At 39.5% G+C, this 23,532-nt stretch overlaps 1 protein-coding gene across 2 annotated transcripts in view; it reads left to right on the top strand.

Annotated features, from left to right (window-relative positions):
* The window catches only part of TTC27 (tetratricopeptide repeat domain 27), a 186,632-nt gene that overhangs the window by 71,603 nt on the left and 91,497 nt on the right, over positions 1-23,532 (top strand). For both annotated transcript variants that reach the window (XM_042933281.1, XM_042933280.1), the window contains one exon: positions 415-528. In XM_042933281.1, the coding sequence (XP_042789215.1) occupies positions 415-528 (114 nt within the window). The remainder of the gene's footprint in view (positions 1-414; positions 529-23,532) is intronic.

Raw genomic sequence — 23,532 nt, 5'->3', positions numbered from 1 at the left:
TTTATGCTTGAGTTTGGGTGATTTTTAAAAATTTATTTCAAATTTGAGGAAGATATATTTTTAGGTGGTTTATTTTCTCACATTTTTTAAATAACTCGTGAAATAAAAGACTTATTAATTCCTGTTGTGATATACTCTGCCCACTGTTTTATCTGGAAAGATTTTGATTTGTTCCTTAAGGGATTTATTCAATAGATTGGATCCACTAGGTTAAGTAATGACTGCTCAAATGAACACACTCTTCACAAAAATACTTGACAGCACGTTTTATTATTATTTTTTTACAGAGAAGATTTTCAAATCTCCAGTTGTATTCTGATATTTTTGGAAGAATGAGTTTTGTACTAATCAGAGAGCGATCACTGAGCTTATCCCTTCTTTTTGTGTTTTTGTTTTTTTTTCCTCTTCTGACAGTTTTTGCTTTCACAACCAAAGTTTTGGGCCATTCAGACATCAGCCTTGATCCTCCGGACGAAATTTGAGAGAGGAAGCACACGCCGAGTGGAACGGGCAATGAGGCAGACGCAGGTGAGAATTCATGTGACAATTCTTGTTATTCTCCCAACTCTCTTTTGCTATTAAAAAGCATACATCTGTGTTATAAATATAAGAGAATGAGATAGCTTTCATTTTGTTCATTTTGGCATTATTTAGGGTATAGGTTCTAGAGTTCATTTGGCTCCAAAGCCCAACTGTGTCACTTAGTAGCTCTGTGACCACATTATTTAACCTAAGGAAAACTGTTCCTCTGCTTACAACACTTCTTCCACCGGATGTGTGGGTCTTCCACACCAGGCATTTCTCCACTTCCCTGTGGATATCAACTGGGTGTCCTACACTTTAATTCAATTCTGACACTTCCTGGAATTAGTTCATACCCCCTAGGTTAAGGGCTCAGACCTACACCACTGTCCTCTACTGTAGATGCCAATCTCAAGTCTGGTACTTCTGACTGACTGGCTGTAAATCGTGGGTTCTGACTCCCTCCTGGGGTCTGATAATTTGCTAGAATGGCTCACAGAACTCAGGGAAGCTTTACTTACTATTAATGTTTATTATAAAGTATATTATAAAGGATACAGATGAACAGCCAGATGCAGAGGCACTTAGGGCGAGGTCTGGAAGCATCCTGAGCACAGGAGCTTCTCTCCTTGTGGAATTTGGGGTGCATCACCCTCTCAGCATGTGATAGGTGCACCAACCTGGAAACTCGCTAAATCTATTTGTTTTAGGGTTTTTATGGAGCTTCTGTTAATGTAGGCATGATTGATTAAGTCATTGGCCATTGGTGAATAACTTATTCCCCAGCCCTGCTCCCCTCCCCTGAGGGTGGGAGTGTGGCTCAGAGTTCCAGCCCCAAAACTGCCTGGTTGGTTCCTGTGTCAGCTAGCTCCCATCCTTCAGGAGTCACCTCGGTATCTTGGCCTGAGGAATGGTGCGAGGGGCTTAGGAATAACAACAGGTGCTCCTTTAAGGAAGCATGAGAGTTATGAGAGTTTTAGAGGAAGTTATGAGAGTTTTAGAAACTCCATGCTAGGATCCAGGGATGAAGACTAAATATGTACTTCTTATTATATCACATCTCACCTCTAAACTTCATTTTCATCATCTGCAAAAGAGGGTAATAATACGACTTGCAGCAAAGGTTTATGATGAGTATTTAAAGAGGCAATATAAGAGTTAATAAGATAAGTGGTTCCATAGGTACAGAATGTGTAAGGAGATAAAATTCATCCTAATGCAAAAATAATCAAAATTAATCTGCATTCAGGCATCATCTCCATTTAATACTAATGTTTATTCTCATCCAGTGACTAAATAGCATCTCTTTTCATTCTAATAAACTAATAACCATGATGCAAATTGATTGCCAAGAAAAATTAAAAATGTTACAAAAGACGTAGGATTTTGTGAAGCCAATGAAACTGATATTTTAAAAAATTTCTTTTTTGGGGTGTTTAGGTAGCTCAGTTTTGGTTAAGCATCTAGCTTCATCTCAGGTCATAATCTCCCCATTTGCAAGTTTGAGCCCCGCATCAGGCTCTCCACTGTCAGCACAGAGCCTGCCTTGAATCCTCTGTCCCCTTCTCTCTTTGCCCCTTCCTTCTTCTTTCTCTCTGTCAAAAATAAATAAACATTTAAAAAGTACAAATACCTTTTTTTTTTTTTTTTAATAATTGTAAGAACGATATGAGGAACTCCTACATGATGAGACCCTGGTCAAATTTTTTTTTTAAATTTTTTAATTTTTTAAAATTTACATCCGAATTAGCATGTAGTGCAACAATGATTTCAGGAGTAGATTTCTTAATGCCCCTTACCCATTTAGCCCACCCCCCCCCCACAACCCCTCCAGTAACCCTCCGTTTGTTCTCCATATTTATGAGTCTCTTCTGTTTTGTCCCCCTCCCTGTTTTCATATTATTTTTGTTTCCCTTCCCTTATGTTCATCTGTTTTGTCTCTTAAAGTCCTCATATGAGTGAAGTCATATGATTTTTGTCTTTCTCTGACTGACTAATTTCACTTAGCATAATAGCCTCCAGTTCCATCCATGTAGTTGCAAATGGCAAGATTTCCTTCTTTTTGATTGCCGAGGAATACTCCATTGAATATATATACCACATCTTCTTTATCCATTCATCCATCGATGGACATTTGGGCTCTTTCCATACTTTGGCTTTTGTTGATAGTGCTGCTATAAACATGGGGGTGCATGTGTCCCTTTGAAACAGCACACCTGTATCCCTTGGATAAATGCCTAGTAGTGCAATTGCTGGGTCGTAGGGTAGTTCTATTTTTCGTTTTTTGAGGAACTTCCATACTGTTTTCCAGAGTGACTGCACCAGCTTGCATTGCCACCAGCAACGCAAAAGAGATCCTCTTTCTCCGCATCCTCGCCAACATCCGTTGTTGCCTGAGTTGTTAATGTTAGCCATTCTGACAGGTGTGAGGTGGTATCTCATTGTGGTTTTGATTTGTATTTCCCTGATGATGAGTGATGTGGAGCATTTTTTCATGTGTCAGTTGGCCATCTGGATGTCTTCTTTGGAGAAGTGTCTATTCATGTCTTTTGCCCATTTCTTCACTGGATTATTTGTGTTTTGGGTGTTGAGTTTGATAAGTTCTTTATAGATTTTGGACACTAACCCTTTATCTGATATGTCACTTGCAAATATCTTCTTCCATTCTGTCGGTTGGCTTTTAGTTTTGCTAATTGTTTCCTTTGCTGTGCAGAAGCTTTTTATTTTGGTGAAGGCCCAGTAGTTCATTTTTGCTTTTGTTTCCCTTGCCTCCGGAGATGTGTTGAGTAAGAAGTTGCTGCGGCCAAGATCAAAGAGGTTTTTGCCTGCTTTCTCCTCGATGATTTTGATGGCTTCCTGTCTTACATTGAGGTCTTTAATCCATTTTGAGTTTATTTATGTGTATGGTGTAAGAAAGTGGTCCAGGTTCATTCTTCTGCATGTCGCTGTCCAGTTTTCCCAGCACCATTTGCTGAAGAGACTATCTTGATTCCATTGGATATTCTTTCCTGCTTTGTCAAAGATTAATTAGTTGGCCATACGTTTGTGGGTCCATTTCTGGGTTCTCTATTCTGTTCCACTGATCTAAGTGTCTGCTCTTGTGCCAGTACCATACTTTCTTGATGATACTACAGCTTTGTAGTATAGCTTGAAGTCTGAGACCCTGGTCAAGTTTTATCAGTAGTCCTAACAATGTCCTTTGTAACAAAAGGATCCAAGCACAGCATTGAGCTGCCTCGTCCTTTCAGTTTACTTTTTTTGGAACAGTTCTTCATTCCTTTCCTGACCTTTATGGATTTGATATTTTTGAAGGTCACCAGCAAGTTATTTTGGAGATTCTCCCCCAATTTGGGTTTCTCCAACATTTCCTCGTGATTTGATTCAGGTTACACAGTTATGACAGTAATAATATGGAAATATTGTTGTACTTCTCACTGTATCCCTCTCAGGTGCCACATGATGTGAGTTGTCACTTGTGATGCTCTTTGATCATTTGAGTAGGGTCATGTTTGTGGAATTTCTCCCCAGTGTAAAGTTACTCTTTACCTTGTAAGTAATAAGCATTTGGGGGTAGTTACTTTGAGATCATCATGTTTGTCGTCCAGTTTTCACCCACTTGTTTTAGCATGTGTTGATGTTGCCTGAGAAAGGAAGTTATCATGATGATTGCCAAGTGGTAATTTTCTAATTCCATAATTAGTAAATAATATCTTAGTTGGTATTCCAGAATAGGCAAGAGCTTTCTCTTCTTTGTATTTATTCCTCCACTGATTTATTTATTAGAGTGTAGACTCATGGATTTCTATTTTATTCAACCGGGTGTAATCTTATGCTGTCGTTACTTTTTATTTACTCTTTTTTATTTTGATAGAATTTCAGCTCATGTGAATAAGATAAGCTTAAGTATAGAGCATCTTATTTGTTGCTGTAGTAAAAGCAGAAGTGGATCCTCTGTGCTTAAGAATGCTAGTTGGGGGCGCCTGGGTGGCTCAGTCGGTTAAGCGGCCGACTTCGGCTCAGGTCATGATCTCGCGGTCCGTGAGTTCGAGCCCCGCATCAGGCTCTGTGCTGACAGCTCAGAGCCTGGAGCCTGTTTCGGATTCTGTGTCTCCCTCTCTCTGACCCTCCCCCATTCATGCTCTGTCTCTCTCTGTCTCAAAAATAAATAAACATTAAAAAAAAAAAATTAAAAAAAAAAAAAAAAAGAATGCTAGTTGTACCCAATTATCCATTCTTCTCTTTTTTTAGTAATAGAACCTGAATTTTATCCAGACACATGACTTCCCATCCTCTTTTGCAGGTAGGAGGGACCATGTGACTCATTTCTGAATAATACAATGTGTGGGTGGAAGTGATAGGTACCACTTCTTGATCATGTTGAGAAAAGACAGGGGAATTTGTGTATTCCCCTGGCATTTTGTCCTTTCCTCTTGGAGAGGAGGTCAGAGAACTGGGGCTGGTACTTTAAAATTTTTTTTTTTTAATGTTTTTTATTTATTTTTGAGACAGAGAGAGACAGAGCATCAATGGGGGAGGGGCAGAGAGACAGGGAGACACAGAATCGGAAGCAGGCTCCAGGCTCTGAGCCATCAGCCCAGAGCCCGACGCGGGGCTCGAACTCACGGACCGCGAGATCGTGACCTGAGCCGAAGTCGGACGCTTAACCGACTGAGCCACCCAGGCGCTGGGGCTGGTACTTTAAATCAGAGATGCCACGTGTTGAGATTAGCAGAGCTATTTTACCAGCTCTGGATTACTAATTATTGGACTTACAAATGAGGAAGAAAACTATGTCTTGCTTAAGTAAGTATATTTTAAAAATTGCTTTTTACAGTAGTTTAGCCTGTAGGGCCTAAGCTGAGAGGACTTTATTGATGTTCCTGGAGGTAGAAAGATTATTCTGTAGGTTCTATATCTTTCTTAGCTCTGTCTACTGAGAGTCCAGGGCACTGGCACCTCAGCAGCAAATGAGCACAAGTTGTGTCCACATCTTGGTTTCTAAACACCCTTCTTCAATAACAGGGACCATTGCTCCTTGAGTAGATAGCTGATTGTAGGATTGGGGCTGCTGAGGTAGGGAAAATACAAGAATATCTTGTGTAGCGCAAGAAAGTAAAGTAGTGTTTTTTTTTAAAGTTTATTTATTTTTGAGAGAGGGAGAGACAGAAAATCCCAAGCAGATTCCACACTATCAGCGCAGAGCCTAATGTGGGGCTCAAACTCACTAACTGTAAGATCATGACCTGAGCCAAAACAAGAGTCGGACACTTAATCAACTGAGCCACCGCAGTGCCCCGAAAGTAAGGTAGTGTTAAAAAAAGAGGGTTTGGGGCACGTCAGAAGGACACAGGAGCTGGTCTGAAAGAGAACCCAATAGCCAAAGCTAGAACAGTTTGAGCAACAAAATAACAAAGTATTTGATTATAATCAAAGTGTTAAAACAAATACATGAGTCTATACTGCTATAAGTGAAGGATTGATTGAATAAATGGAAGAAAGGACAAATCTTCCTTATAGAATAATTTGAAATAATTTATGTAGATACAACCCCCCCCCCCCCCCGCCCCGTTAGGAGGTGGAGTTTAATCTCTGTCTCTCCTAGAGTGTGAGCTGGACTTAGTCACTTTCAAAACTAGAGTGGGAAACAGAACACTAATGGCTTTACAGCGGAGAAACCTGGCAACGCCCCACCTTAATCAGGTGGTCACGGTTAGCATCACCAGAGAGAAGTCTTTTGACGTCACATACACTCTGGTCATAGGATATGGTGAGAAGAGCACTTCCTCTCTGTGGGATTCTTCCTCCAAACTGGTAACGTCAGTTTAATTACAAGACAGCTTCAGGAAAATCCCAACTGAGAGGCATCCTATGAAGTACCTGGCTAGTACTCTCAAAAGTGTCGAGGTCATGGACAACATGGACTGAGAAACCATCACAGATCAGACACTAAGGCAATTCTGTATGGTATCCCACATTGGATCTTAGAACAGAAAAAAGGACATTAATGAACATTAACGGGAAAATGATGAAATACAAGTAAAGTCTGTAGTTGAGTGAGTAATAATGGACTAATGTTAATTTCTTAGTTTTGAAAAATATATTTAGGTAATTTGTTAACATCAGGAGAAAATGGGGGAAGAGTGTACAGGAACTGTCTCTAGTATCTTTTCAGATTTTTTGTAAATCTGAAATTATTCCAAAAGAAAAAGTTTATCTTAAAAGAAAATCAGACACACTTATATTCCATTTAGAAGTTATCTTGGTTTAAGAATGTGTATGCCTGGGGGCACCTGGCTGGCTCATTCAGTAGAGCATGCGACTCTTGATCTTGGGGTTGGGTGTAGAGATTCCTTAAAAATAAAACTTAAAAAAAAAAAAAAAAAGAATGTGTATGCTTGCAAGTACCAGGTTAATACTGCCACTCGTTTGGTTTCCAGTTGTATGTCCAGCTCCTGCCCAGCATCTCAATGAGGAAGGTGGGGTCAGTGCATGTCCTACGTCCAGATGTTTGTTATTTTAGTGAGGCTTGAGTTCGATTTTTAACTGAGAACACAGGAAGGAAGAATATAGTGAGATCTAAATACTGTATAAAGTATGTTCAGGTTTAAATAATCATAAGCATTACTTGCCAGAGTCTACAAGGCTGGGGTGAGGAGGAGGGAGAGATGACTTAGGGAAAATGCATTTTGTGTGTGTAGAGGACAGGGTGCTTCAGTCTGGGTCATGCTGGAGAGCAGCAGGAGATAATGTTGGAAAGGCTCATTGTTCCAGTGCTAGTGTCAAGTCTTCCAGAAGGCAAAAGAATGTGTATCTTCTCCTCTGAGTGGGAGAAACTATGGGTAACATGACAAAAGTCACAGTTTCTTTCTTTTTTTTTAATACCGTTTTATTTATTTTTTTGTATTTTACTTTATTTTTGAGAGAGAGAGAGAGACAGAGCATGAGCAAGGGAGGGGCAGAGAGAGAGGGAGACACAGAATCCGAAGCAGGCTCCAGCTCTGAGCGGTCAGCACAGAGCCCGACGCAGGGCTTGAATGCTCATACTTACAAGCTGTGAGATCATGACCTGTGCCAAAGTCAACGTTTGCCCAACTCAGCCACCCTGGCTCCCCAAAGGTCACAGTTTTGAACAGAGTCTTACGAGTACTGCAGCATTTGTTGGTGAAAATAGAAGCAGAGACCTTGATTGGGGGTTACTTAAAGAGGCCTGCTTACTGGGAGAAGATTCAGTATAGGTAGAAATACAGATTAAAAATTTTTTTTTCAATGTTTGTTTTTTTGAGAGAGAGAGAGACAGACAGACACACACACGCACACACACACACACACACACACACACACACACACACAGAGCGTGAGGGAGAGAGGGACAGAGAGAGAGGGAGACACAGAATCTGAAGCAGGATCCAGACTCTGAGCTGTCAGCACAGAGCCCAACTTGGGGCTTGAACTCATGAGTTGGGAGATCGTGACCTGAGCCGAAGTTGGCTGCTTAACCGGTTGAGCCACCCAGGTGCCCCTAGACATACAGATTTAAGAGATGATTTCCTTACTACTTGTTCTAAGATAAATCATTTAACTTGAAATTGAAATTAAAATGATAGATAGTAAAATTCATAAAACTTTTTTCATCTGTCTGCTTAAATTGAAACTCTTAAGGAAAAAAATGTTTAGGATAAGATTATTTTTCAAAGAGAGAAATCGGGAAACTAAACAATGTGAACACTTTAAAAACAGTCTTTAAGAGCTTTTAAAATGTATTTCGTTTAAAAATAGCTCACCTGTGTTAAAAATCTTTCAGTTGCCAGGAAAAACCAGATGTTTATCTGGATTAAGTGAAGTCTTTGTTCAAAAAATCCATGAAAACAAAAAACAAACAAAAAATCCATGAAAACAAAATACCATGTCCCTTTCCAGAGCTGCTCTGTGCCAGTATCGTTTGGCAAACCAAGTAAGAGGGTTACCAGGTTACTATAAATATCAGTGCTGCTAACTTCCTGGGTAGCAAACATTTATTGAATTCTTAGTATGTACCAGGGACTGTATTGCACCCTGGGTGTACCAAGATAATTGATACCTTATCTTTCACTTTCAGGAGCTTACATTCTAAGGGCCAGATTATGTGTCTTGGAATTATTTTCCACTACCTCTTTTCAGTGCCCTCCCCTTCTCTGCAAGATACTATGCAGTTACCATGTCCTGTTACTTTTCTTCCTGCACACTGTTTGGATTTGTTGAGGGCCTCGTATGTGCTTTGCAGCATCACATACCCTTGTAATCATTTTACTTCTTTTCATTCACTGAGTATCATCTTACTTCAGGTCCCTTTATAGTATTGTCACCGGTTGTTTTCTCCAAAACAGTGAGACAGGGATCAGGGTTCATTGCGACCTGAAGAGAATTTGGAGGAAGTGGGATTGGGCCGAGGAAGAAGTCACACTGAGGTGCAGGCCCGACACAGCCCAGGCTATTTCCCATGCCCAACATCTCCCTCACCCCCTACCTTCCCTTCCCTGCCACTGGATATAGGCTGCCCTGGGAAGTGAGGAGACCTCGGGCTGGGTGCTCTCCATGGCTGTGGGGGCCTCTGAGACAGCTGACAGCTGGGGGCCATGTGCAGACCCCATTCCCTGAAACCGGGCCCAATATAAAGCAAAGAAGGAAGGTGAAGATGTGGTTTCATGAGGAGCACCTTAAAGAGTTCATGCTGAATTGCCCCTATTGTACTGAATTTTATTTATTACGAGCTCATTTTACACTAAAACAGCAAAATGTTGAAGTAACTAGTGTTAAAATGATCAAATATGTATATTTTATTAAAATACATGTATAGTTTTTTTGTTCAAGGAGACTACACATAATACTTTTTTTTATTTTGGGAAACAGTTTAAATAGTTCTTTTTTTCTTGCCCAAGTTTGGCCTTCATAATACAAATAATACTAGGTTACATTTATTTATTAATGAAGGACATATTGACTTAGAAATGATTGGCTTTGCATTCATTTATTACATTAATTTTGGCATGTAAAAAGACCAAGTCATCATTCATTCTCCCCCGCTTTTTATGCTTGTTTATTTATTTATTTTAATTTTTAAAAAATGTTTATTTATTTTTGAGACAGAGAGAGACAGAGCATGAACGGGGGAGGGGCAAAGAGAGAGGGAGACACAGAATCGGAAGCAGGCTCCAGGCTCTGAGCTGTTAGCATAGAGCCTGACGCGGGGCTCGAACTCACGGACCGCGAGATCATGACCTGAGCCGAAGTTGGACGCTTAACCGACTGAGCCAGCCAGGCACCCGAATGTTTATTTATTTTTGAGAGACAGAGCATGAGCAGGGGAGGGCCAGAGAGAGAGGGAGACCCACAATCCAAAGCAGGCTCCAGGCTCCGAGCTGTTACCACAGACCCCGACGTGGGGCTCAAACCCACAAACCGTGAAATCATGACCTGAGCCAAAGTCGGATGCTTAACCAACTGAGCCACCCAGGCGCCCCTATTCAGTTCTCTTTTGGAGCGGCAATTAAACTAAAAAAGCATAGAGGTAAATTTGTCTGTAAGTGTAGAACACATCTTTTTAATTCGGAACCTGCATTAGTCTTTGAATTGTGCACATTATGTTTTTGGATATTGATTAACAAAGGATGTGTTTGGGGAAGATAGATTTAAAGAAGCAGCCACATCACCATGCTGTCACGCTTTGCCCTCTCCTGGCTTCATATATGTGGCATCTCTCCATCTTGCCATCCAGCTTCTGCATTCTGGAGAGTTGTATACTTCTCTGCCTAAAGAACAGGATTAGGGAATTGTTATTTCTGCCTTTACAGGGTGGTACGTCAGAGAAAATCATTTCATGTCCCAACCCAGAAAATTTGGAAACTAGCCAGATCATGTGATAAGATGAATGCAGAATTTGTCTAATTTTCTGTCACTTGTTGAGCTATTTACCTCATAATCTGAACTTTTGCCAATTCTCTGATTCAGAGTTTGATATTACTGTGTTTGCTGAAGTTGCTGCATCCCTGAAGAATAAGAGGAAAATGATTTTAAAAGTACTTGTATATATAAAACAATGTTTAGAAAAAATTCTGTTTTAGTTTCTCTAAAAATCTGTTTCCTTCCTCAGCTGTTACAAAATGATAAAATGATAAGCTGTTAAACCTGGAAGAAAAATAAGCCAAAGGAGCTGTTAAGGGAAAAGCCTAGTCTTGTCATGTTACTAGTTGAGGAAGTGCAGGTGGGATGAGGTCAGGTGACTCACCCCAGTCGGCCTGGCTAGTTAATGAGAGTCTCGCCTGTAACTTACACGGTGATGAACGGCTGCATTGATGTGATGGCAAATCCTGAAGATGGCAGATTTGGGAGGGATTTCTCAGACATACCAAACGTAGAGACTCTTGCATCACACCAAAAGGTAAACAAACCAATGTTATAGGATCCACGGAGGAAGAAGACACTCCAAATTTTTGAGGACAATGCATTAAAAACACCCTATCTCATGAAAATTATTCTAGGCTGGAGTTCTTTTAACGATTGCATGTTTGGGGCTATGATCATGGTGGTAATCAGAAGAAAATGATATTTATGGAAACACTTTTTAGTGGTCATGATTCAGAAGCAGTGAATTAAAGTGAGATTACATTCTCTAGTATTTACTTATACCCCGCTTTTGATTGTTTTATGTTCATTATTAAAATAATCTTGCTAATTAATTTTAATTGCTCACTTATCTCTTAACCCTGTTAATTTAAATGGGGATGGTCTGCCCCTGTTCATCTGGAGATGCTTGCCTAATGGGGATCTTTTCCTTCACGTTTGAATTTCCGGGAGGATGTTGCATTGAATTGGAAATCGTATAGCCGTTTTCTGCCCCTGGAGTCTGTACTGTGTTTGACTCTCTCTACTGTGGCAGTTAATTGAAATTTAACAATTTTTAAATAAGTTTTAGTTTTTCAGGATCACTTCTTCTTAATACTGTAGTTGCATCCATGCTTTGCTGGAATAAAGTTTATGTATCATGTTTGATTCTGGAGGGAGAAGGGCCCAGAATAGGACGATTGGTACTATGATGGAGGTTATTGCTCCTGTGTAGGCTAAAACACTTCTCTGTTAAAAGCTGATAGTCCCTTCTTTACATGACTGTTTAATTTCTAGTAATCATAACAAAAGCCTTAATTGGGGAAAAACTGGTTATAGTCCTATAACGTCAGGATTTATACAGTGAGCCTCATACTTGTTTTTGAATACTTTCATAAAGAAATCATTTAGATTAGTTTTTATATTGATGGAAAACCTCACCTCTGGCATTATATGTAACACCTGGACCAAGTCCATGGGTAGTAGTGGCAAAGTATGTTTTGTTTTTTTAAACTATGTCACTGTTTTTTAATTGCTTTTAATTATAGAAATAATACCTGCTAATTATACAAAGTGTAAGCAATACAGAAACAGAAAGTAAAAAGCGTTTCCCTCCCTTGCTTGCCTTCCAATCTCAACAATTTGTAACCTAGATTACTTTTTCTGCATTAGCATAAGTATTCTTTTTTTTTTAATTTTATTTTTTACTTTTTAAAATTTACATCCAAATTAGTTAGCATATAGTGCAACAATGATTTCAGGAGTAGATTTCTTAATGCCCCTTACCCATTTAGCCCACCCCCCTCCCACAACCCCTCCAGTAACCCTCCGTTTGTTCTCCATATTTATGAGTCTCTTCTGTATTGTCCCCCTCCCTGTTTTCATATTATTTTTGTTTCCCTTCCCTTACGTTTGTTTATCTGTCTTGTCTCTTAAAGTCCTCATATGAGTGAAGTCATATGATTTTTGTCTTTCTCTGACTAATTTCACTTAGCATAATAGCCTCCAGTTCCATCCACGTAGTTGCAAATGGCAAGATTTCATTCTTTTTGATTGCCGAGTAATACTCCATTGTACATATATACCACATCTTCTTTATTCATCCATAGATGGACATTTGGACTCTTTCCATACTTTAGCTATTGTCGATAGTGCTGCTATAAACATTGGAGTGCATGTGTCCCTTTGAAACAGCACACCTGTATCCCATGGATAAATGCCTAGGAGTGCAATTGCTGGGTCGTAGGGTAGTTCTATTTTTCGTTTTCTGAGGAACCTCCATACAGTTTTCCAGAGTGGCTGCACCAGCTTGCATTGCCATCAACAATGCAAAAGAGATCCTCTTTCTCCGCATCCTCGCCAACATCCGTTGTTGCCTGAGTTGTTAATGTTAGCCATTCTGACAGGTGTGAGGTGGTATCTCATTGTGGTTTTGATTTGTATTTCCCTGATGATGAGTGATGTGGAGCATTTTTTCATGTGTCAGTTGGCCCTCTGGATGTCTTCTTTGGAGAAGTGTCTATTCATGTCTTTTGCTCATTTCTTCACTGGATTATTTGTGTTTTGGGTGTTGAGTTTGATAAGTTCTTTATAGATTTTGGACACTAACCCTTTATCTGATATGTCACTTGCAAATATCTTCTCCCATTCTGTCGGTTGGCTTTTAGTTTTGCTGATTGTTTCCTTTGCTGTGCAGAAGCTTTTTATTTTGATGAGGTCCCAGTAGTTCATTTTTGCTTTTGTTTCCCTTGCCTCTGGAGACGTATTGAGTAAGAATTTGCTGCGGCCAAGATCAAAGAGGTTTTTGCCTGCTTTCTCCTCGATGATTTTGATGGCTTCCTGTCTTACTTTGAGGTCTTTAATCCATTTTGAGTTTATTTCTGTGTATGGTGTAAGAAAGTGGTCCAGGTTCATTCTTCTGCATGTCGCTGTCCAGTTTTCCCAGCACCATTTGCTGAAGAGACTATCTTGATTCCATTGGATATTCTTTCCTGCTTTGTCAAAGATTAGTTGGCCATACGTTTGTGGGTCCATTTCTGGGTTCTTTAGCATAAGTATTCTTAAACATCAGTAGGATCATGCAGTCTTTATTACCTTATACCTTGAGGTATACCTTATACTTAAGGTATAAGGTATAACAGCCTGATCAACTTTGCATGTTGGTACCTGTGGATCTAGTTCATTCATTCCGGTAGTTGTATGTTACTCTGCTAAGGGGAGGTTCTGTAATTTACTGAACCTATCCTTTATTTTTCAAGGTGCCCTTTAATTAATATTTTGGCTTTAAAACTGCCTATTAGGAGCTTTGGTACTGCACATGGTAAAAACATTTTAATCTACTCCGAAGGATCACAAATGAAAGATACATATTTTCCTCCAATTCCTAGCCCATTTTTTAGCAGTTTCTTTTTTTTTTGTTGTTTATGCTAGTGGTTTCCATCATAACTTTAAATATTACACTTGTATTATACTTATTTAAATGCTTATATTCTATTTCTAGGTTTATCAACTTTAGATGGAATCTCTTGCCTCCACATTGTGAATTATGGATGAAATCAGTACACCTCTCATCCCCTCTTCCATTTTTATGCTTTTTTTTGGCAATTATTAGGGATTATTACTCTGCATTTTACTCTGTAATTGATGTCATCTGTGTTTCATCTATATGTTGATTTTTAAAATTTTAAATCAGTTTTACATTACAATTATGATTATATATGTTAATTATACAATCAAAACCTGTGATTATACCTATGGAGAAGAAGTTGAATGCTTTGTCTCTAAACTTTTGCTACTTGACAAAGGCTGGCATGACAGCCTCCTTTTTTGCCTTTTTTTTTTTTTTTTTAACTTATTCTAGGTTGTAGTCAGCTACTACTGTTTCTTTTTATTTCAGTTGGTACCTTCCTTGTTTTCCTTATTGTCTTTTTTATTACCTTTTGTGTAACTTTTCATATGAAGGAAGCAGGTGGTAAAATTTGAGTCTTTGTGAATGTATTTTTCCATCAGAATTTCTTAGTTGGGTTGGGTATAGAATTCTAGTTTCAAAATCATCTTTTTCTAGGACTTTAAATGAGGTCATTTCTTTAATATCTTCTGACATCCTAGTTTGCTGATAAATATAGCAGTTTGACTTTGTTCCATTTTAAGTGATATTTTTCTTCTCATTTTGAACACTTTTAGAATTTGCTCTCCATACTTGGAATTCTGGATATGTCTCAATGTGAGCATGGGTTCTAGCATCATACTACCTGCTTTCAGATGCTAGCTCTATCACGTCATAGCTGCTTTTGCCTTACACAAGCTACCTAATCTCTCTGTGACTCAGTTTCTTCATGTATATTATGGCATAAACGTACTTATTAGGATTATATTAATTAATATTTAGATCAATGTCTCTCATGCAGGAAGTACTTAACAAATGATATAACTATTATTATTTCTCTTGTTGGAGTACTTACCAGGTTCTTTAAGTGTGAACAATCACATCTCTATAGTTTGGGAGTATTTTTTTTATTCTTTTTTTTTTAATTAAAAAAAAATTTTTTTTAATGTTTATTTTTGAGAGAGAGACAGACCATGAGTGGGGCAGGGGCAGAGAGAGAGACAGGGAGACACAGAATCTGAAGCAGGCTTCAGGCTCCGAGCTGTCAGCACAGAGCCCGACGCCAGGGCTCAAACTCACAAACTGCGAGATCATGACCAGGGCCAATGTCAGATGCTTAACTGACTGAGCCACCCAGGCACCCCTCTATTATTTCTTTAATTATACTTTTTCTCCCTTTTTTAAAAAGCTTTTTTCTCTGGTTCAGTTCTGTAGACTTATGTGAGATCTCTTGAATTTATCTTGTATGACTCTTCTCTTCATGCTTTCTATCTCTTTGTACTTTTGCTTGATGTCATGGAGATTTCTTTTACCCTTTTTTCTGTATCACTAGTTTTGATCATTAATATATTCAGCCTATCCTTGTAGCTTTTTATTTTGACAATTCCCTTTCTTTCTTTCTCTTTCTTTCTTTCTTTCTTTCTTTTTTTCTTTCAATTTACAGTTTCAGGTGTACAATATAGTGATTTGAATCACAATTCTTTGCCTTTTTTTTTTGTCAGTGCTCTATTCTTAATAACCTTTATTTCATTAAAAATAATATTTGACAATTATTTTAGTTTTTGGGAATTCTGTATTTTTCCAGTTTTTTTTCTAATAGCCTTTTCTTGTTTCATTGATGCAGTGTCTCATTTAATTTCTTTGCACATTGTTCATTAGAATTTTCCATGAATTCTGTCTCCTCAGTAACAAATTATTTTATATGTTCATCTTGGCTGTTTTTTTCTCTTTTCTTTCTTTTCTTTTCTTTTCTTTTCTTTTCTTTTCTTTTCTTTTCTTTTCTTTTCTTTTCTTTTCTTTTCTGTGTTGTTGTTGTTGTTTTGAGAGAGAGAGAGAGAGAGAGAGAGAATGCAAGCAGGGGAGACAGAGGGGAACAGAGGATCCAAAGCTGGCTCTGTGCTCACAACAGTTAGCCCGATGTGGGACTTGAACTCATGAACGGCAAGATCATGGCCTGAACTGAAGTCACCCAGGTGCCTTTTGGCCCTTTTTTTCTTGGTATTGCTTTTCCTTAAATGCCTGATAATCTCCAATGTTGATACTAGTGGTCATTGTGAACTTCCTCTGCAGTTATGTGGATCTCTTTGAGAGGCCTTTCCCTAGAATGGAAGGGCTGACTACAGACTGCACACCTGGCCAGGGTGTGTCTAACTGGCAGGCTTCTTTAGGGTTGCCAAGAATCTTCCTTCTGCACCTTCCCCTGGGGCCCTGAACTCTGGATCTGAGGTAATTATAACAGAGATGCTTCTTTTTTCAAACAGGCCCCATATATCCTCTTGCTTTATTTCCTTATTCCTTTCCTTCTGACAAGACCTGTAAGGTCTGGACAACACCCCCTAGATGGCGCATGCAAACAGTGTGCTTCAGTCTAGGGGCCAGAGATGGCGTCCAGGGGAGCTGGTAACAGTGCCTAGATCCCAAGTGAAGAGCCGGTAACAAGAGATAGAGACCTTCATGAGGAGGAGCTTTTCTCAGTTATTGTCTGAAGCATCAGCCAGTGGTTGTGAGTCACAAAAGTCACAGATAGCCTAGAATAGTGGGTCACCCTCACCAGAGTGAAGGCCCAACAGTTGAGCTCTGCACAGAGCAGTGAACTAAACAATTTGTGAGGTGTTGTTAGGCCACTGAGCTCAGGGAGGCCTCAGCAGATGCAAAAGGCTTAGCATGCTTAGGAGAAGCACCTATTCATCAAGAACAAGTTAAAGTATTTAAAGGATGGGATAGCAGGGTCAGAAAAAAGATCCAACAGTTCCAAATATGTGTATGTGGTTGACAATATGTAAAATTAGCTCTGCAACAAATGTGTTAACACAGAGCCTCCCTTTCTGTCCTTAGACCACAGGCAGACCTTGGGTCAAGGCATCACATCAGAACTGCCCTTTGCACGTCGTCATAAAGAACATTGGGCAGGAAGGCAGTAGTTGGGGGCAGAGACGTAGCTTATGTGAATCATCTCAGCTTATAATCATTGTGTAAGTGTGTGGTTCTCTCAAAGAGATTGGGCTATGACCACAAGAAAGAAGGTAGAGGACCCAGCTGTAGGATGTAATATGTTAGTTATACTAAGCTGGAGGCATGTTCTCCGGGTAGGAGCTCCCCAGGACCCCCCAGTTTCTCAGCAAGATGTCCAGCTGTAGAGGATGCCATCCTGTGGCGTCCAGTGCCGGAAACTCCCCTTGGCATTCTCACAGGGGTGAGCGGCGAGGGATAGTTAATGTCCTCCTGTGACCTCCCATTCCTCAGCCAGATAATGACTGTGAGGGAAGGTGTCCCTGAGCAAACCCCGGCTTCTGACCTATCTTAGGTTCATTCTGAGTTTTGTGAGAAGAGGATTTCTGAAATTGGTTTTTTTTTTTTTTTTTTAATGTTTATTTATTTAGAGAGAAAAAGCCAGGGAGGGGCAGAGAGAGAGGAAGACAGAAAATCCCAAGCAGGCTCCCTACTTGTCAGTACAGAGCCTGACAAGGGGCTCAAACCCACGAACTGGGAGATCATGGCCTGAATTGAAATCAAGAGTCAGACGTTTAATCAGCTGAGCCACCCAGGCGCCCCTGAAGTTGTTTTATCCCTCACCTTATGAGAGAATTATACCACCTTAGGATCTTTATCATTTCTCACCAAGATTGTTGTAATCGTCCTTAGTTTTTCTCTTCACTGGTTGGTCCTTTTGTTGAAAAATTAACTGACCATTTGTGTATGATTTCTTCCTGGGTTGTGTTTCTGTAGCTATATTTGAGCATTTACTGAATTATATTATACTTTATTGGAAACATTTCTGTCTTCACATCTAGAACGTGAGCTTCTTGAGGGATCAAGTTCTTTATTTTATTTATTTTTGTGTTCTCAGAATAGGCATTCAGTGGATGTTTGCTTCATGTTTGAATTAGCTACTTATTAGCAGGGTTCTTTGAGAATTGGCTAAATTAAAGATCAAATTTTCATCTGGCACTTGAGTCATCCATGAGCTGTACAGACCAGTCCTTTTTCATATCATTCCAGTCCAGATCTTCAGCCCAGTGCCAGAGCTAACAGTAACAGAACAATCACCGTGATCACAGAGGTTAGCTTAGTGTTCTCAGAGGATAGTAATTTCCAGTTTTGTTGGTTGTAATGTTTTAGCGGGTGGGAAAAGAGATAAAGAGATGTCAGTTTTTTCTTACAGGGTTTCCTAAAAAATGATGACTTTCAAGTATAAATTACTACCTTTTGAGACCATTAGAAGTGATAAGGGAAGGTTCACTCTGTATTTCTCAACGTACCAAAAAACCAACACTTTTTCTTTATATTACAAACTGGTCATTTGTTCTGCATTAAAGAATGCTCTCTCATGTTTTAGTGTCTCAGGATATGACTGTGCTCTGATATTTCCATGTATCTTCATAAAAGCACATCCACATTCATTGTACTTGACAGGCTTGGTATTGACCTTGATGTGTGACCATTTGTGTGAGTGGGGAGTATACATACCACTGCCATTGTGGAGCCCCGGAAGAAGGGGATGGGGGATGGGCACATAGTGTAGTAATTCAAACTGACTGTGGTTATGGCTGGGCTTGCCTAATTAGTGGGTATAGCTTCAAAATTTGAGAAATTACATTTGATATTTATACTTATTTTAAATATCCTCTCCTAAATACAAGGTGCTTGTAAGGATAGATTGAAGTTTAGAGCTTTTCAAGACCCTTTACACTTCTGCTTCGGTAAAATTTAAGAACAGGTTTCAATAAGGAATCTTTTCGTTGTAAGGGACAGAAACCCCATTCAAACTGGCTGTAAAGAAGGAAACGTATTGGCTGTTAGAACTGGGAAATCTTGGGGTATTCCAGTGTCAGCGATAGCTGAGATTTAGGGGCTCAACCAGATCATCAGCCCTTTCTCTTTCTGTCTTTTCTCACCTGTGTTTTCCCATCTCTGCTTTTCTCTGCCTGCTTCAGTATCAGAATGTCTGTTGTCAGAAAGGCACCAGCTTTCATTGTCCACAGACCTCCCAATCCAAGAGGAAGAGAGGTCAAGTATGATGGCCAGGGTTAAGCCCCCTAATCTCTTGTGCTTCACTCCTCTGTAGAACAGAGAGAGCAGGAAGTAGAGCCTGCCTCATACAGATGTTGAGAGATTCAATGAGTTAATTTTCGTGAAGTACTTGGAATAGTGCCAGGCATATAGTAAACCCTCAATAAATCTGGACTGTTATTATTATCTGCACTTTACAGGAGGGAAAGTTTAGGTACAAGAAAATAAAGCTGCCCAATCCTTCATATAACTTACTAAAAGCAGTCATTACTACCTGGAAAATCTGAAAACTTTGGGATAATTACAGTGCTTCACATTTAATATGCTGAGTCATGCCACTGAGTTTTTTAAAAATCTGAGAGATGAAAACATGTCCATTCCGACTCTGTTCTTCACCTGCGTGAGTAATCATTTGCGGCATTTGAAAGTTTCTGAAAAGCATACTAGGATTTGCTCGTGTGATTGTAGCTGTGCTTTTATTTGTTGGAATGATTATAGTTAACCGCTATTTATTTAGAATTGTGTCTAGTTACCACTGTTCACTGAACCCTTAATATGCCGGGTGCTAAATAAGTCTAGCTTATCGGCATTATCCACATTTTTATTAATGAGGGACGAAGGACAGAAATTTTAAGTGACTTACCCAAGGTCTTATAGCTGGGCTAGAATTCAAACCAGGTCTGGTCTCCCTTGGATTTTGAAGTTCTTGCTTTCCAAGGGAATCCGACATGCTGTAGTGTTCTGAGGAAGCTACGAGAACTGGCTTAAAAAAAGATATCAATATAATAAGACTTTGCATTGTCTAGAGGAAAGGAATTGAATGAGCACAGGCTGGAAGAAGTGAATAGAGGCTTTTGTGAGAGAGGCTTGGGTTGCAGAACTCTGCCTCTTCAGGCCAACAGTTGAGGTGAGAGGGGAAGGAAATGGAACACTGCCACTCTCAGGATGAGGTGCTATGAGGGAAGAAGACATGCACAGGGGCGAGTGAAATTGGCTTCTGCCAAGGCCAAGTAAAGAGGCTGTCCTGAGGGACATGGCTAGGCTGAAACCAGGATATGGATTTCATAATAACAGTTTGGTAGAGAATAGGCAATGATTAGTTCAGAGACAAGTGAAATAAAAGTGGGACGAGTAATAGACAGCATAAGATGAACTTTATTTTTTAATATTCATTTATTTAATTTTTAATTTAAATCCAAGTTAGTTCACATACAGTTTAAGAATAATATCTACAATTAACTAAAAAAGGTGTTAACATTACTCTTCCCTTTTCCAGCCATATAGCTGTATGAGGCCATGTTTATTTATTTTTGAAAGATTGAGAGCACAAGTTGGGGAGGGACCCAGAGAGAGGGACACAGAGAATTGGAAGCAGACGCCACACTTGACAAGCAGAGAGCCCGATGCGTGGCTCGAACTCACAAACCCTGAGATCATGATGTGAGCAGAAGTCGGACTCTTAACCGACTGAGCCACCCAGGCGCCCCTAAAATGATCTTTATTATTAGCAGTAAAAAATGTTTTTGAAAAGCCTAGAAAGTTACAGAAAAGTGAACGATAGGAAACAGCAAAGGAACTTCCTGAAAGGATAGAAGAAAGCACACCCACTGAAGCACACTTCCAAGGCGGCCCTAAACGATAACTCTGGTTGGATTCCAGGTAGGGACATGCTGAAGTTCTGTGGACAGAGTCGGATTGTGTTGACTAAATGGACACGTCAGTTTTCCCTGGAAGAAAACCCTGTGTGCATCCTAACGGCCTTGTGCAACGTTACCCAAACTTGCCTGAACACGGGAGCACTTCTGAGGTGCTTGTGAAAGTATAGCTCTTCAGCCTAGCCCTCAGAGCTTCGGGGTGAGCTCAGCGTTGGGGTGGTGATTATGGGCGCTTTTGAGAAAGACTGCCTTAGGCAGAGGTAGGCTGTTAATCTTTAGTAGCTCCAGATGTTTTTCTGTCTCGTGCCTGCCCCAGGACTTAGAGAACAGAGGCTAAAAGGTCATTTACCCAGGTCTGGAGGCCAGAGTTGTGATTTAATGGGAGACTGAGTGCCAGGAGGAACCTTAGAGGTGAGTGTGATTAAGTGTCACAGAATCTGGGGCCAATTGACATTGAGCTCTGAAGAACAGGAGCTTGGCATTGGACACCCACCAAGGAAGGTAGGGTGTATTTATTAAGCTGAACTCTTTAACTTTTTTTTAGAAAAGATGATGCTAGGAGTTTAAAACTTTCACTTAGGTTTTAATAATAAATATTTGGTATTCTTTTGCACTTTTATAATCCTTGCAGATTATAAACAAGCCAACTTGTGTTTTCATTTCCTAATTTTTATTCTTACTAAATTTTTAAATATTTATTTTGGCGAGAGAGAGAGAGAGCATGAGAGTGGGAGGGACAGAGAGAGAGGGAGACTCAGAATCTGAAGCAGGCTCCTGGCTCTGAACTGACAGCACAGGCACCCCTCATTCCTAATTTTTCAAGACAAGAGGTTAAAAAAGAATTTCTAAGTATTTCCTTAAACACTAAGCAAGGAGAAGTTTGGGGAGAAAGTTCGAGGTGGGTGGGTGTGGGGAAGGCATTAGAGATAGTGTATCTGCTAATTCTAAGGCAGCAGTTCTCAAAGGGTGATTTGTGGAACCCTGGGGGTCCCCAGACCATTTCAGTATATCTACAGGTTAAAATCATCTCTGTAATAATAATACTGGGGTGTTATTTGCCTTTGCACTCTGTTCATACATTGGGTCAGAAGAGGCAGTGGGGGTGGCAGACTGCCGGCTCCTTCACCTGAATCAAGGTGGGAGGCAGCAAACCTGTGTTGATAGTCATCCTATGCTTCACTGCCATGCATTCGGTTTCCAAAAAAAAAAAAAAGTTTTATTTATGAATGCCTTTGATAAAGCAATAAATATTATCTTATTTATTTATTTATTTATTAAACTGTGTTTATTTTGAGAGAGGGAGGGAGGGAGAGGGAGACAGACAGACAGGGCATGAGAATATCCCCAACAGGCTCTGCGATCAGCACAGATCCCGACTCAGGGCTTGATCCCACGACTGTGAGATCATGACCTGAGCCAAAATCAAGAGTCAGACGCTCAACCAGCTGAGCCGCCCGAGCTCCCAATGTTATTTTATTAAGTCTTTACCCTTGACGATGTCTTTTGGAATATTCTCTGTGACGAAATGGGGTGTACGAGGAAACACTTACGCTCCGTGCTAACATACCGTGGTTGTCTCAGGAAAAAGCTGAACTAGCTGTTTTGCCCATGGAACATGATTTTTACTTGAAAGAACTACCGATACCGTTGGGGTGTTCAAACTTAATTATTTGGCAGAAATTTTCTCAAAAAAGCAATGAAGTGAGCTCATCACTTCAAGGAGAGAAATTGACAGTAATTTGTTACTAGTGATAAAATCTTGAGCTTTTAAAGATGAGAGTTTTGGGAAACTTGGATCTGTCCCTGTGAACTTGACAGTTTCCCAGTGTTTCAGGTATTGGGATCAGAGTTTTCTGAGGAGATTGTTGGTGATACTAAGGTATATATATTTTTTAATATTATGTGAAATACATCACATGTGGAAGATGTGTACATTTTCCAAATGACTAATACAGATGGTAAAAAAATCAAGCCTCTGTAAAAGATCCATTCAAGCTTTAAGTTAGATCAATGAGTGTTTTTGTATGTTTATTTGTTTTTTTACCAGTGTATTTTGCTGTAACAAAAGTTCATTGATAAGATTTCAAATTCCACATTGCAGGTAATGCTGAGAAGCTACTACATGTTGAATTTTGGTGTAATATCAAAGAATAATCTCTACAATTAACTGAAAAAGGTGTTAATATCACTCTTCCCCTTTCCAACCACATAGCTGTATGAGGCCAAATTTTCTTCCTAAACTTCAATCAAAATACCTTATTGCAATAAATTGACTAGAGAAGCAGGTTTGAGATTTTTAGATGTCATCTATTAAGCAAGACATTAAAGAGATGTCCAAAAATGTAAGACATTGCCAATCTTTTCAAGACTTAAAGTTGTTTTTCCTAAAGACATGTTATTTATGTTAATATAATGCATCTATTATTTTATTTTTTGTTAAAAAAATTTGTAATGCTTATTTATTTTTGAGAGAGAAAGAGAGCACGAGCCGGGGCAGGACAGAGAGAAAGAGAGACAGAGGATCCAAAGCAGGTTCTGTGCTGATAGCAGAGAGTTCAGTGCGGGCCTTGAACTCACAAATCATGAGATCATGACCTGAGCCAAAGTTGGACGCTTAACCAACTGAGCCACCCAGATGCCCCTATTACTTTATTTTAAAATGGATTAATGAGTATTTAAATTTTTCTCAGTTTTAATTTTTAATATGATAACTATTGATAGATTATAGCCCATACAAACAAAAGCTCTTTGAAGTCCCTAACAATTTATAAGAGTTTAGAGTTGTCCTGAAACCAAATAGTTTAAGACTATTGACCTAAGGTATGACAAAGGGGAGTGCTTCCTTGAGGACTACCTTTTATGTTCATCTATTTGCTCTGGAAT

This window comes from Panthera leo, chromosome A3 (genome assembly GCF_018350215.1).
Source record: "Panthera leo isolate Ple1 chromosome A3, P.leo_Ple1_pat1.1, whole genome shotgun sequence".
NCBI classification, from domain to species: domain Eukaryota; kingdom Metazoa; phylum Chordata; class Mammalia; order Carnivora; family Felidae; genus Panthera; species Panthera leo.
Note: the sequence above shows the minus strand (reverse complement) of the source record. Positions and strands in the feature narration are given on the sequence as shown.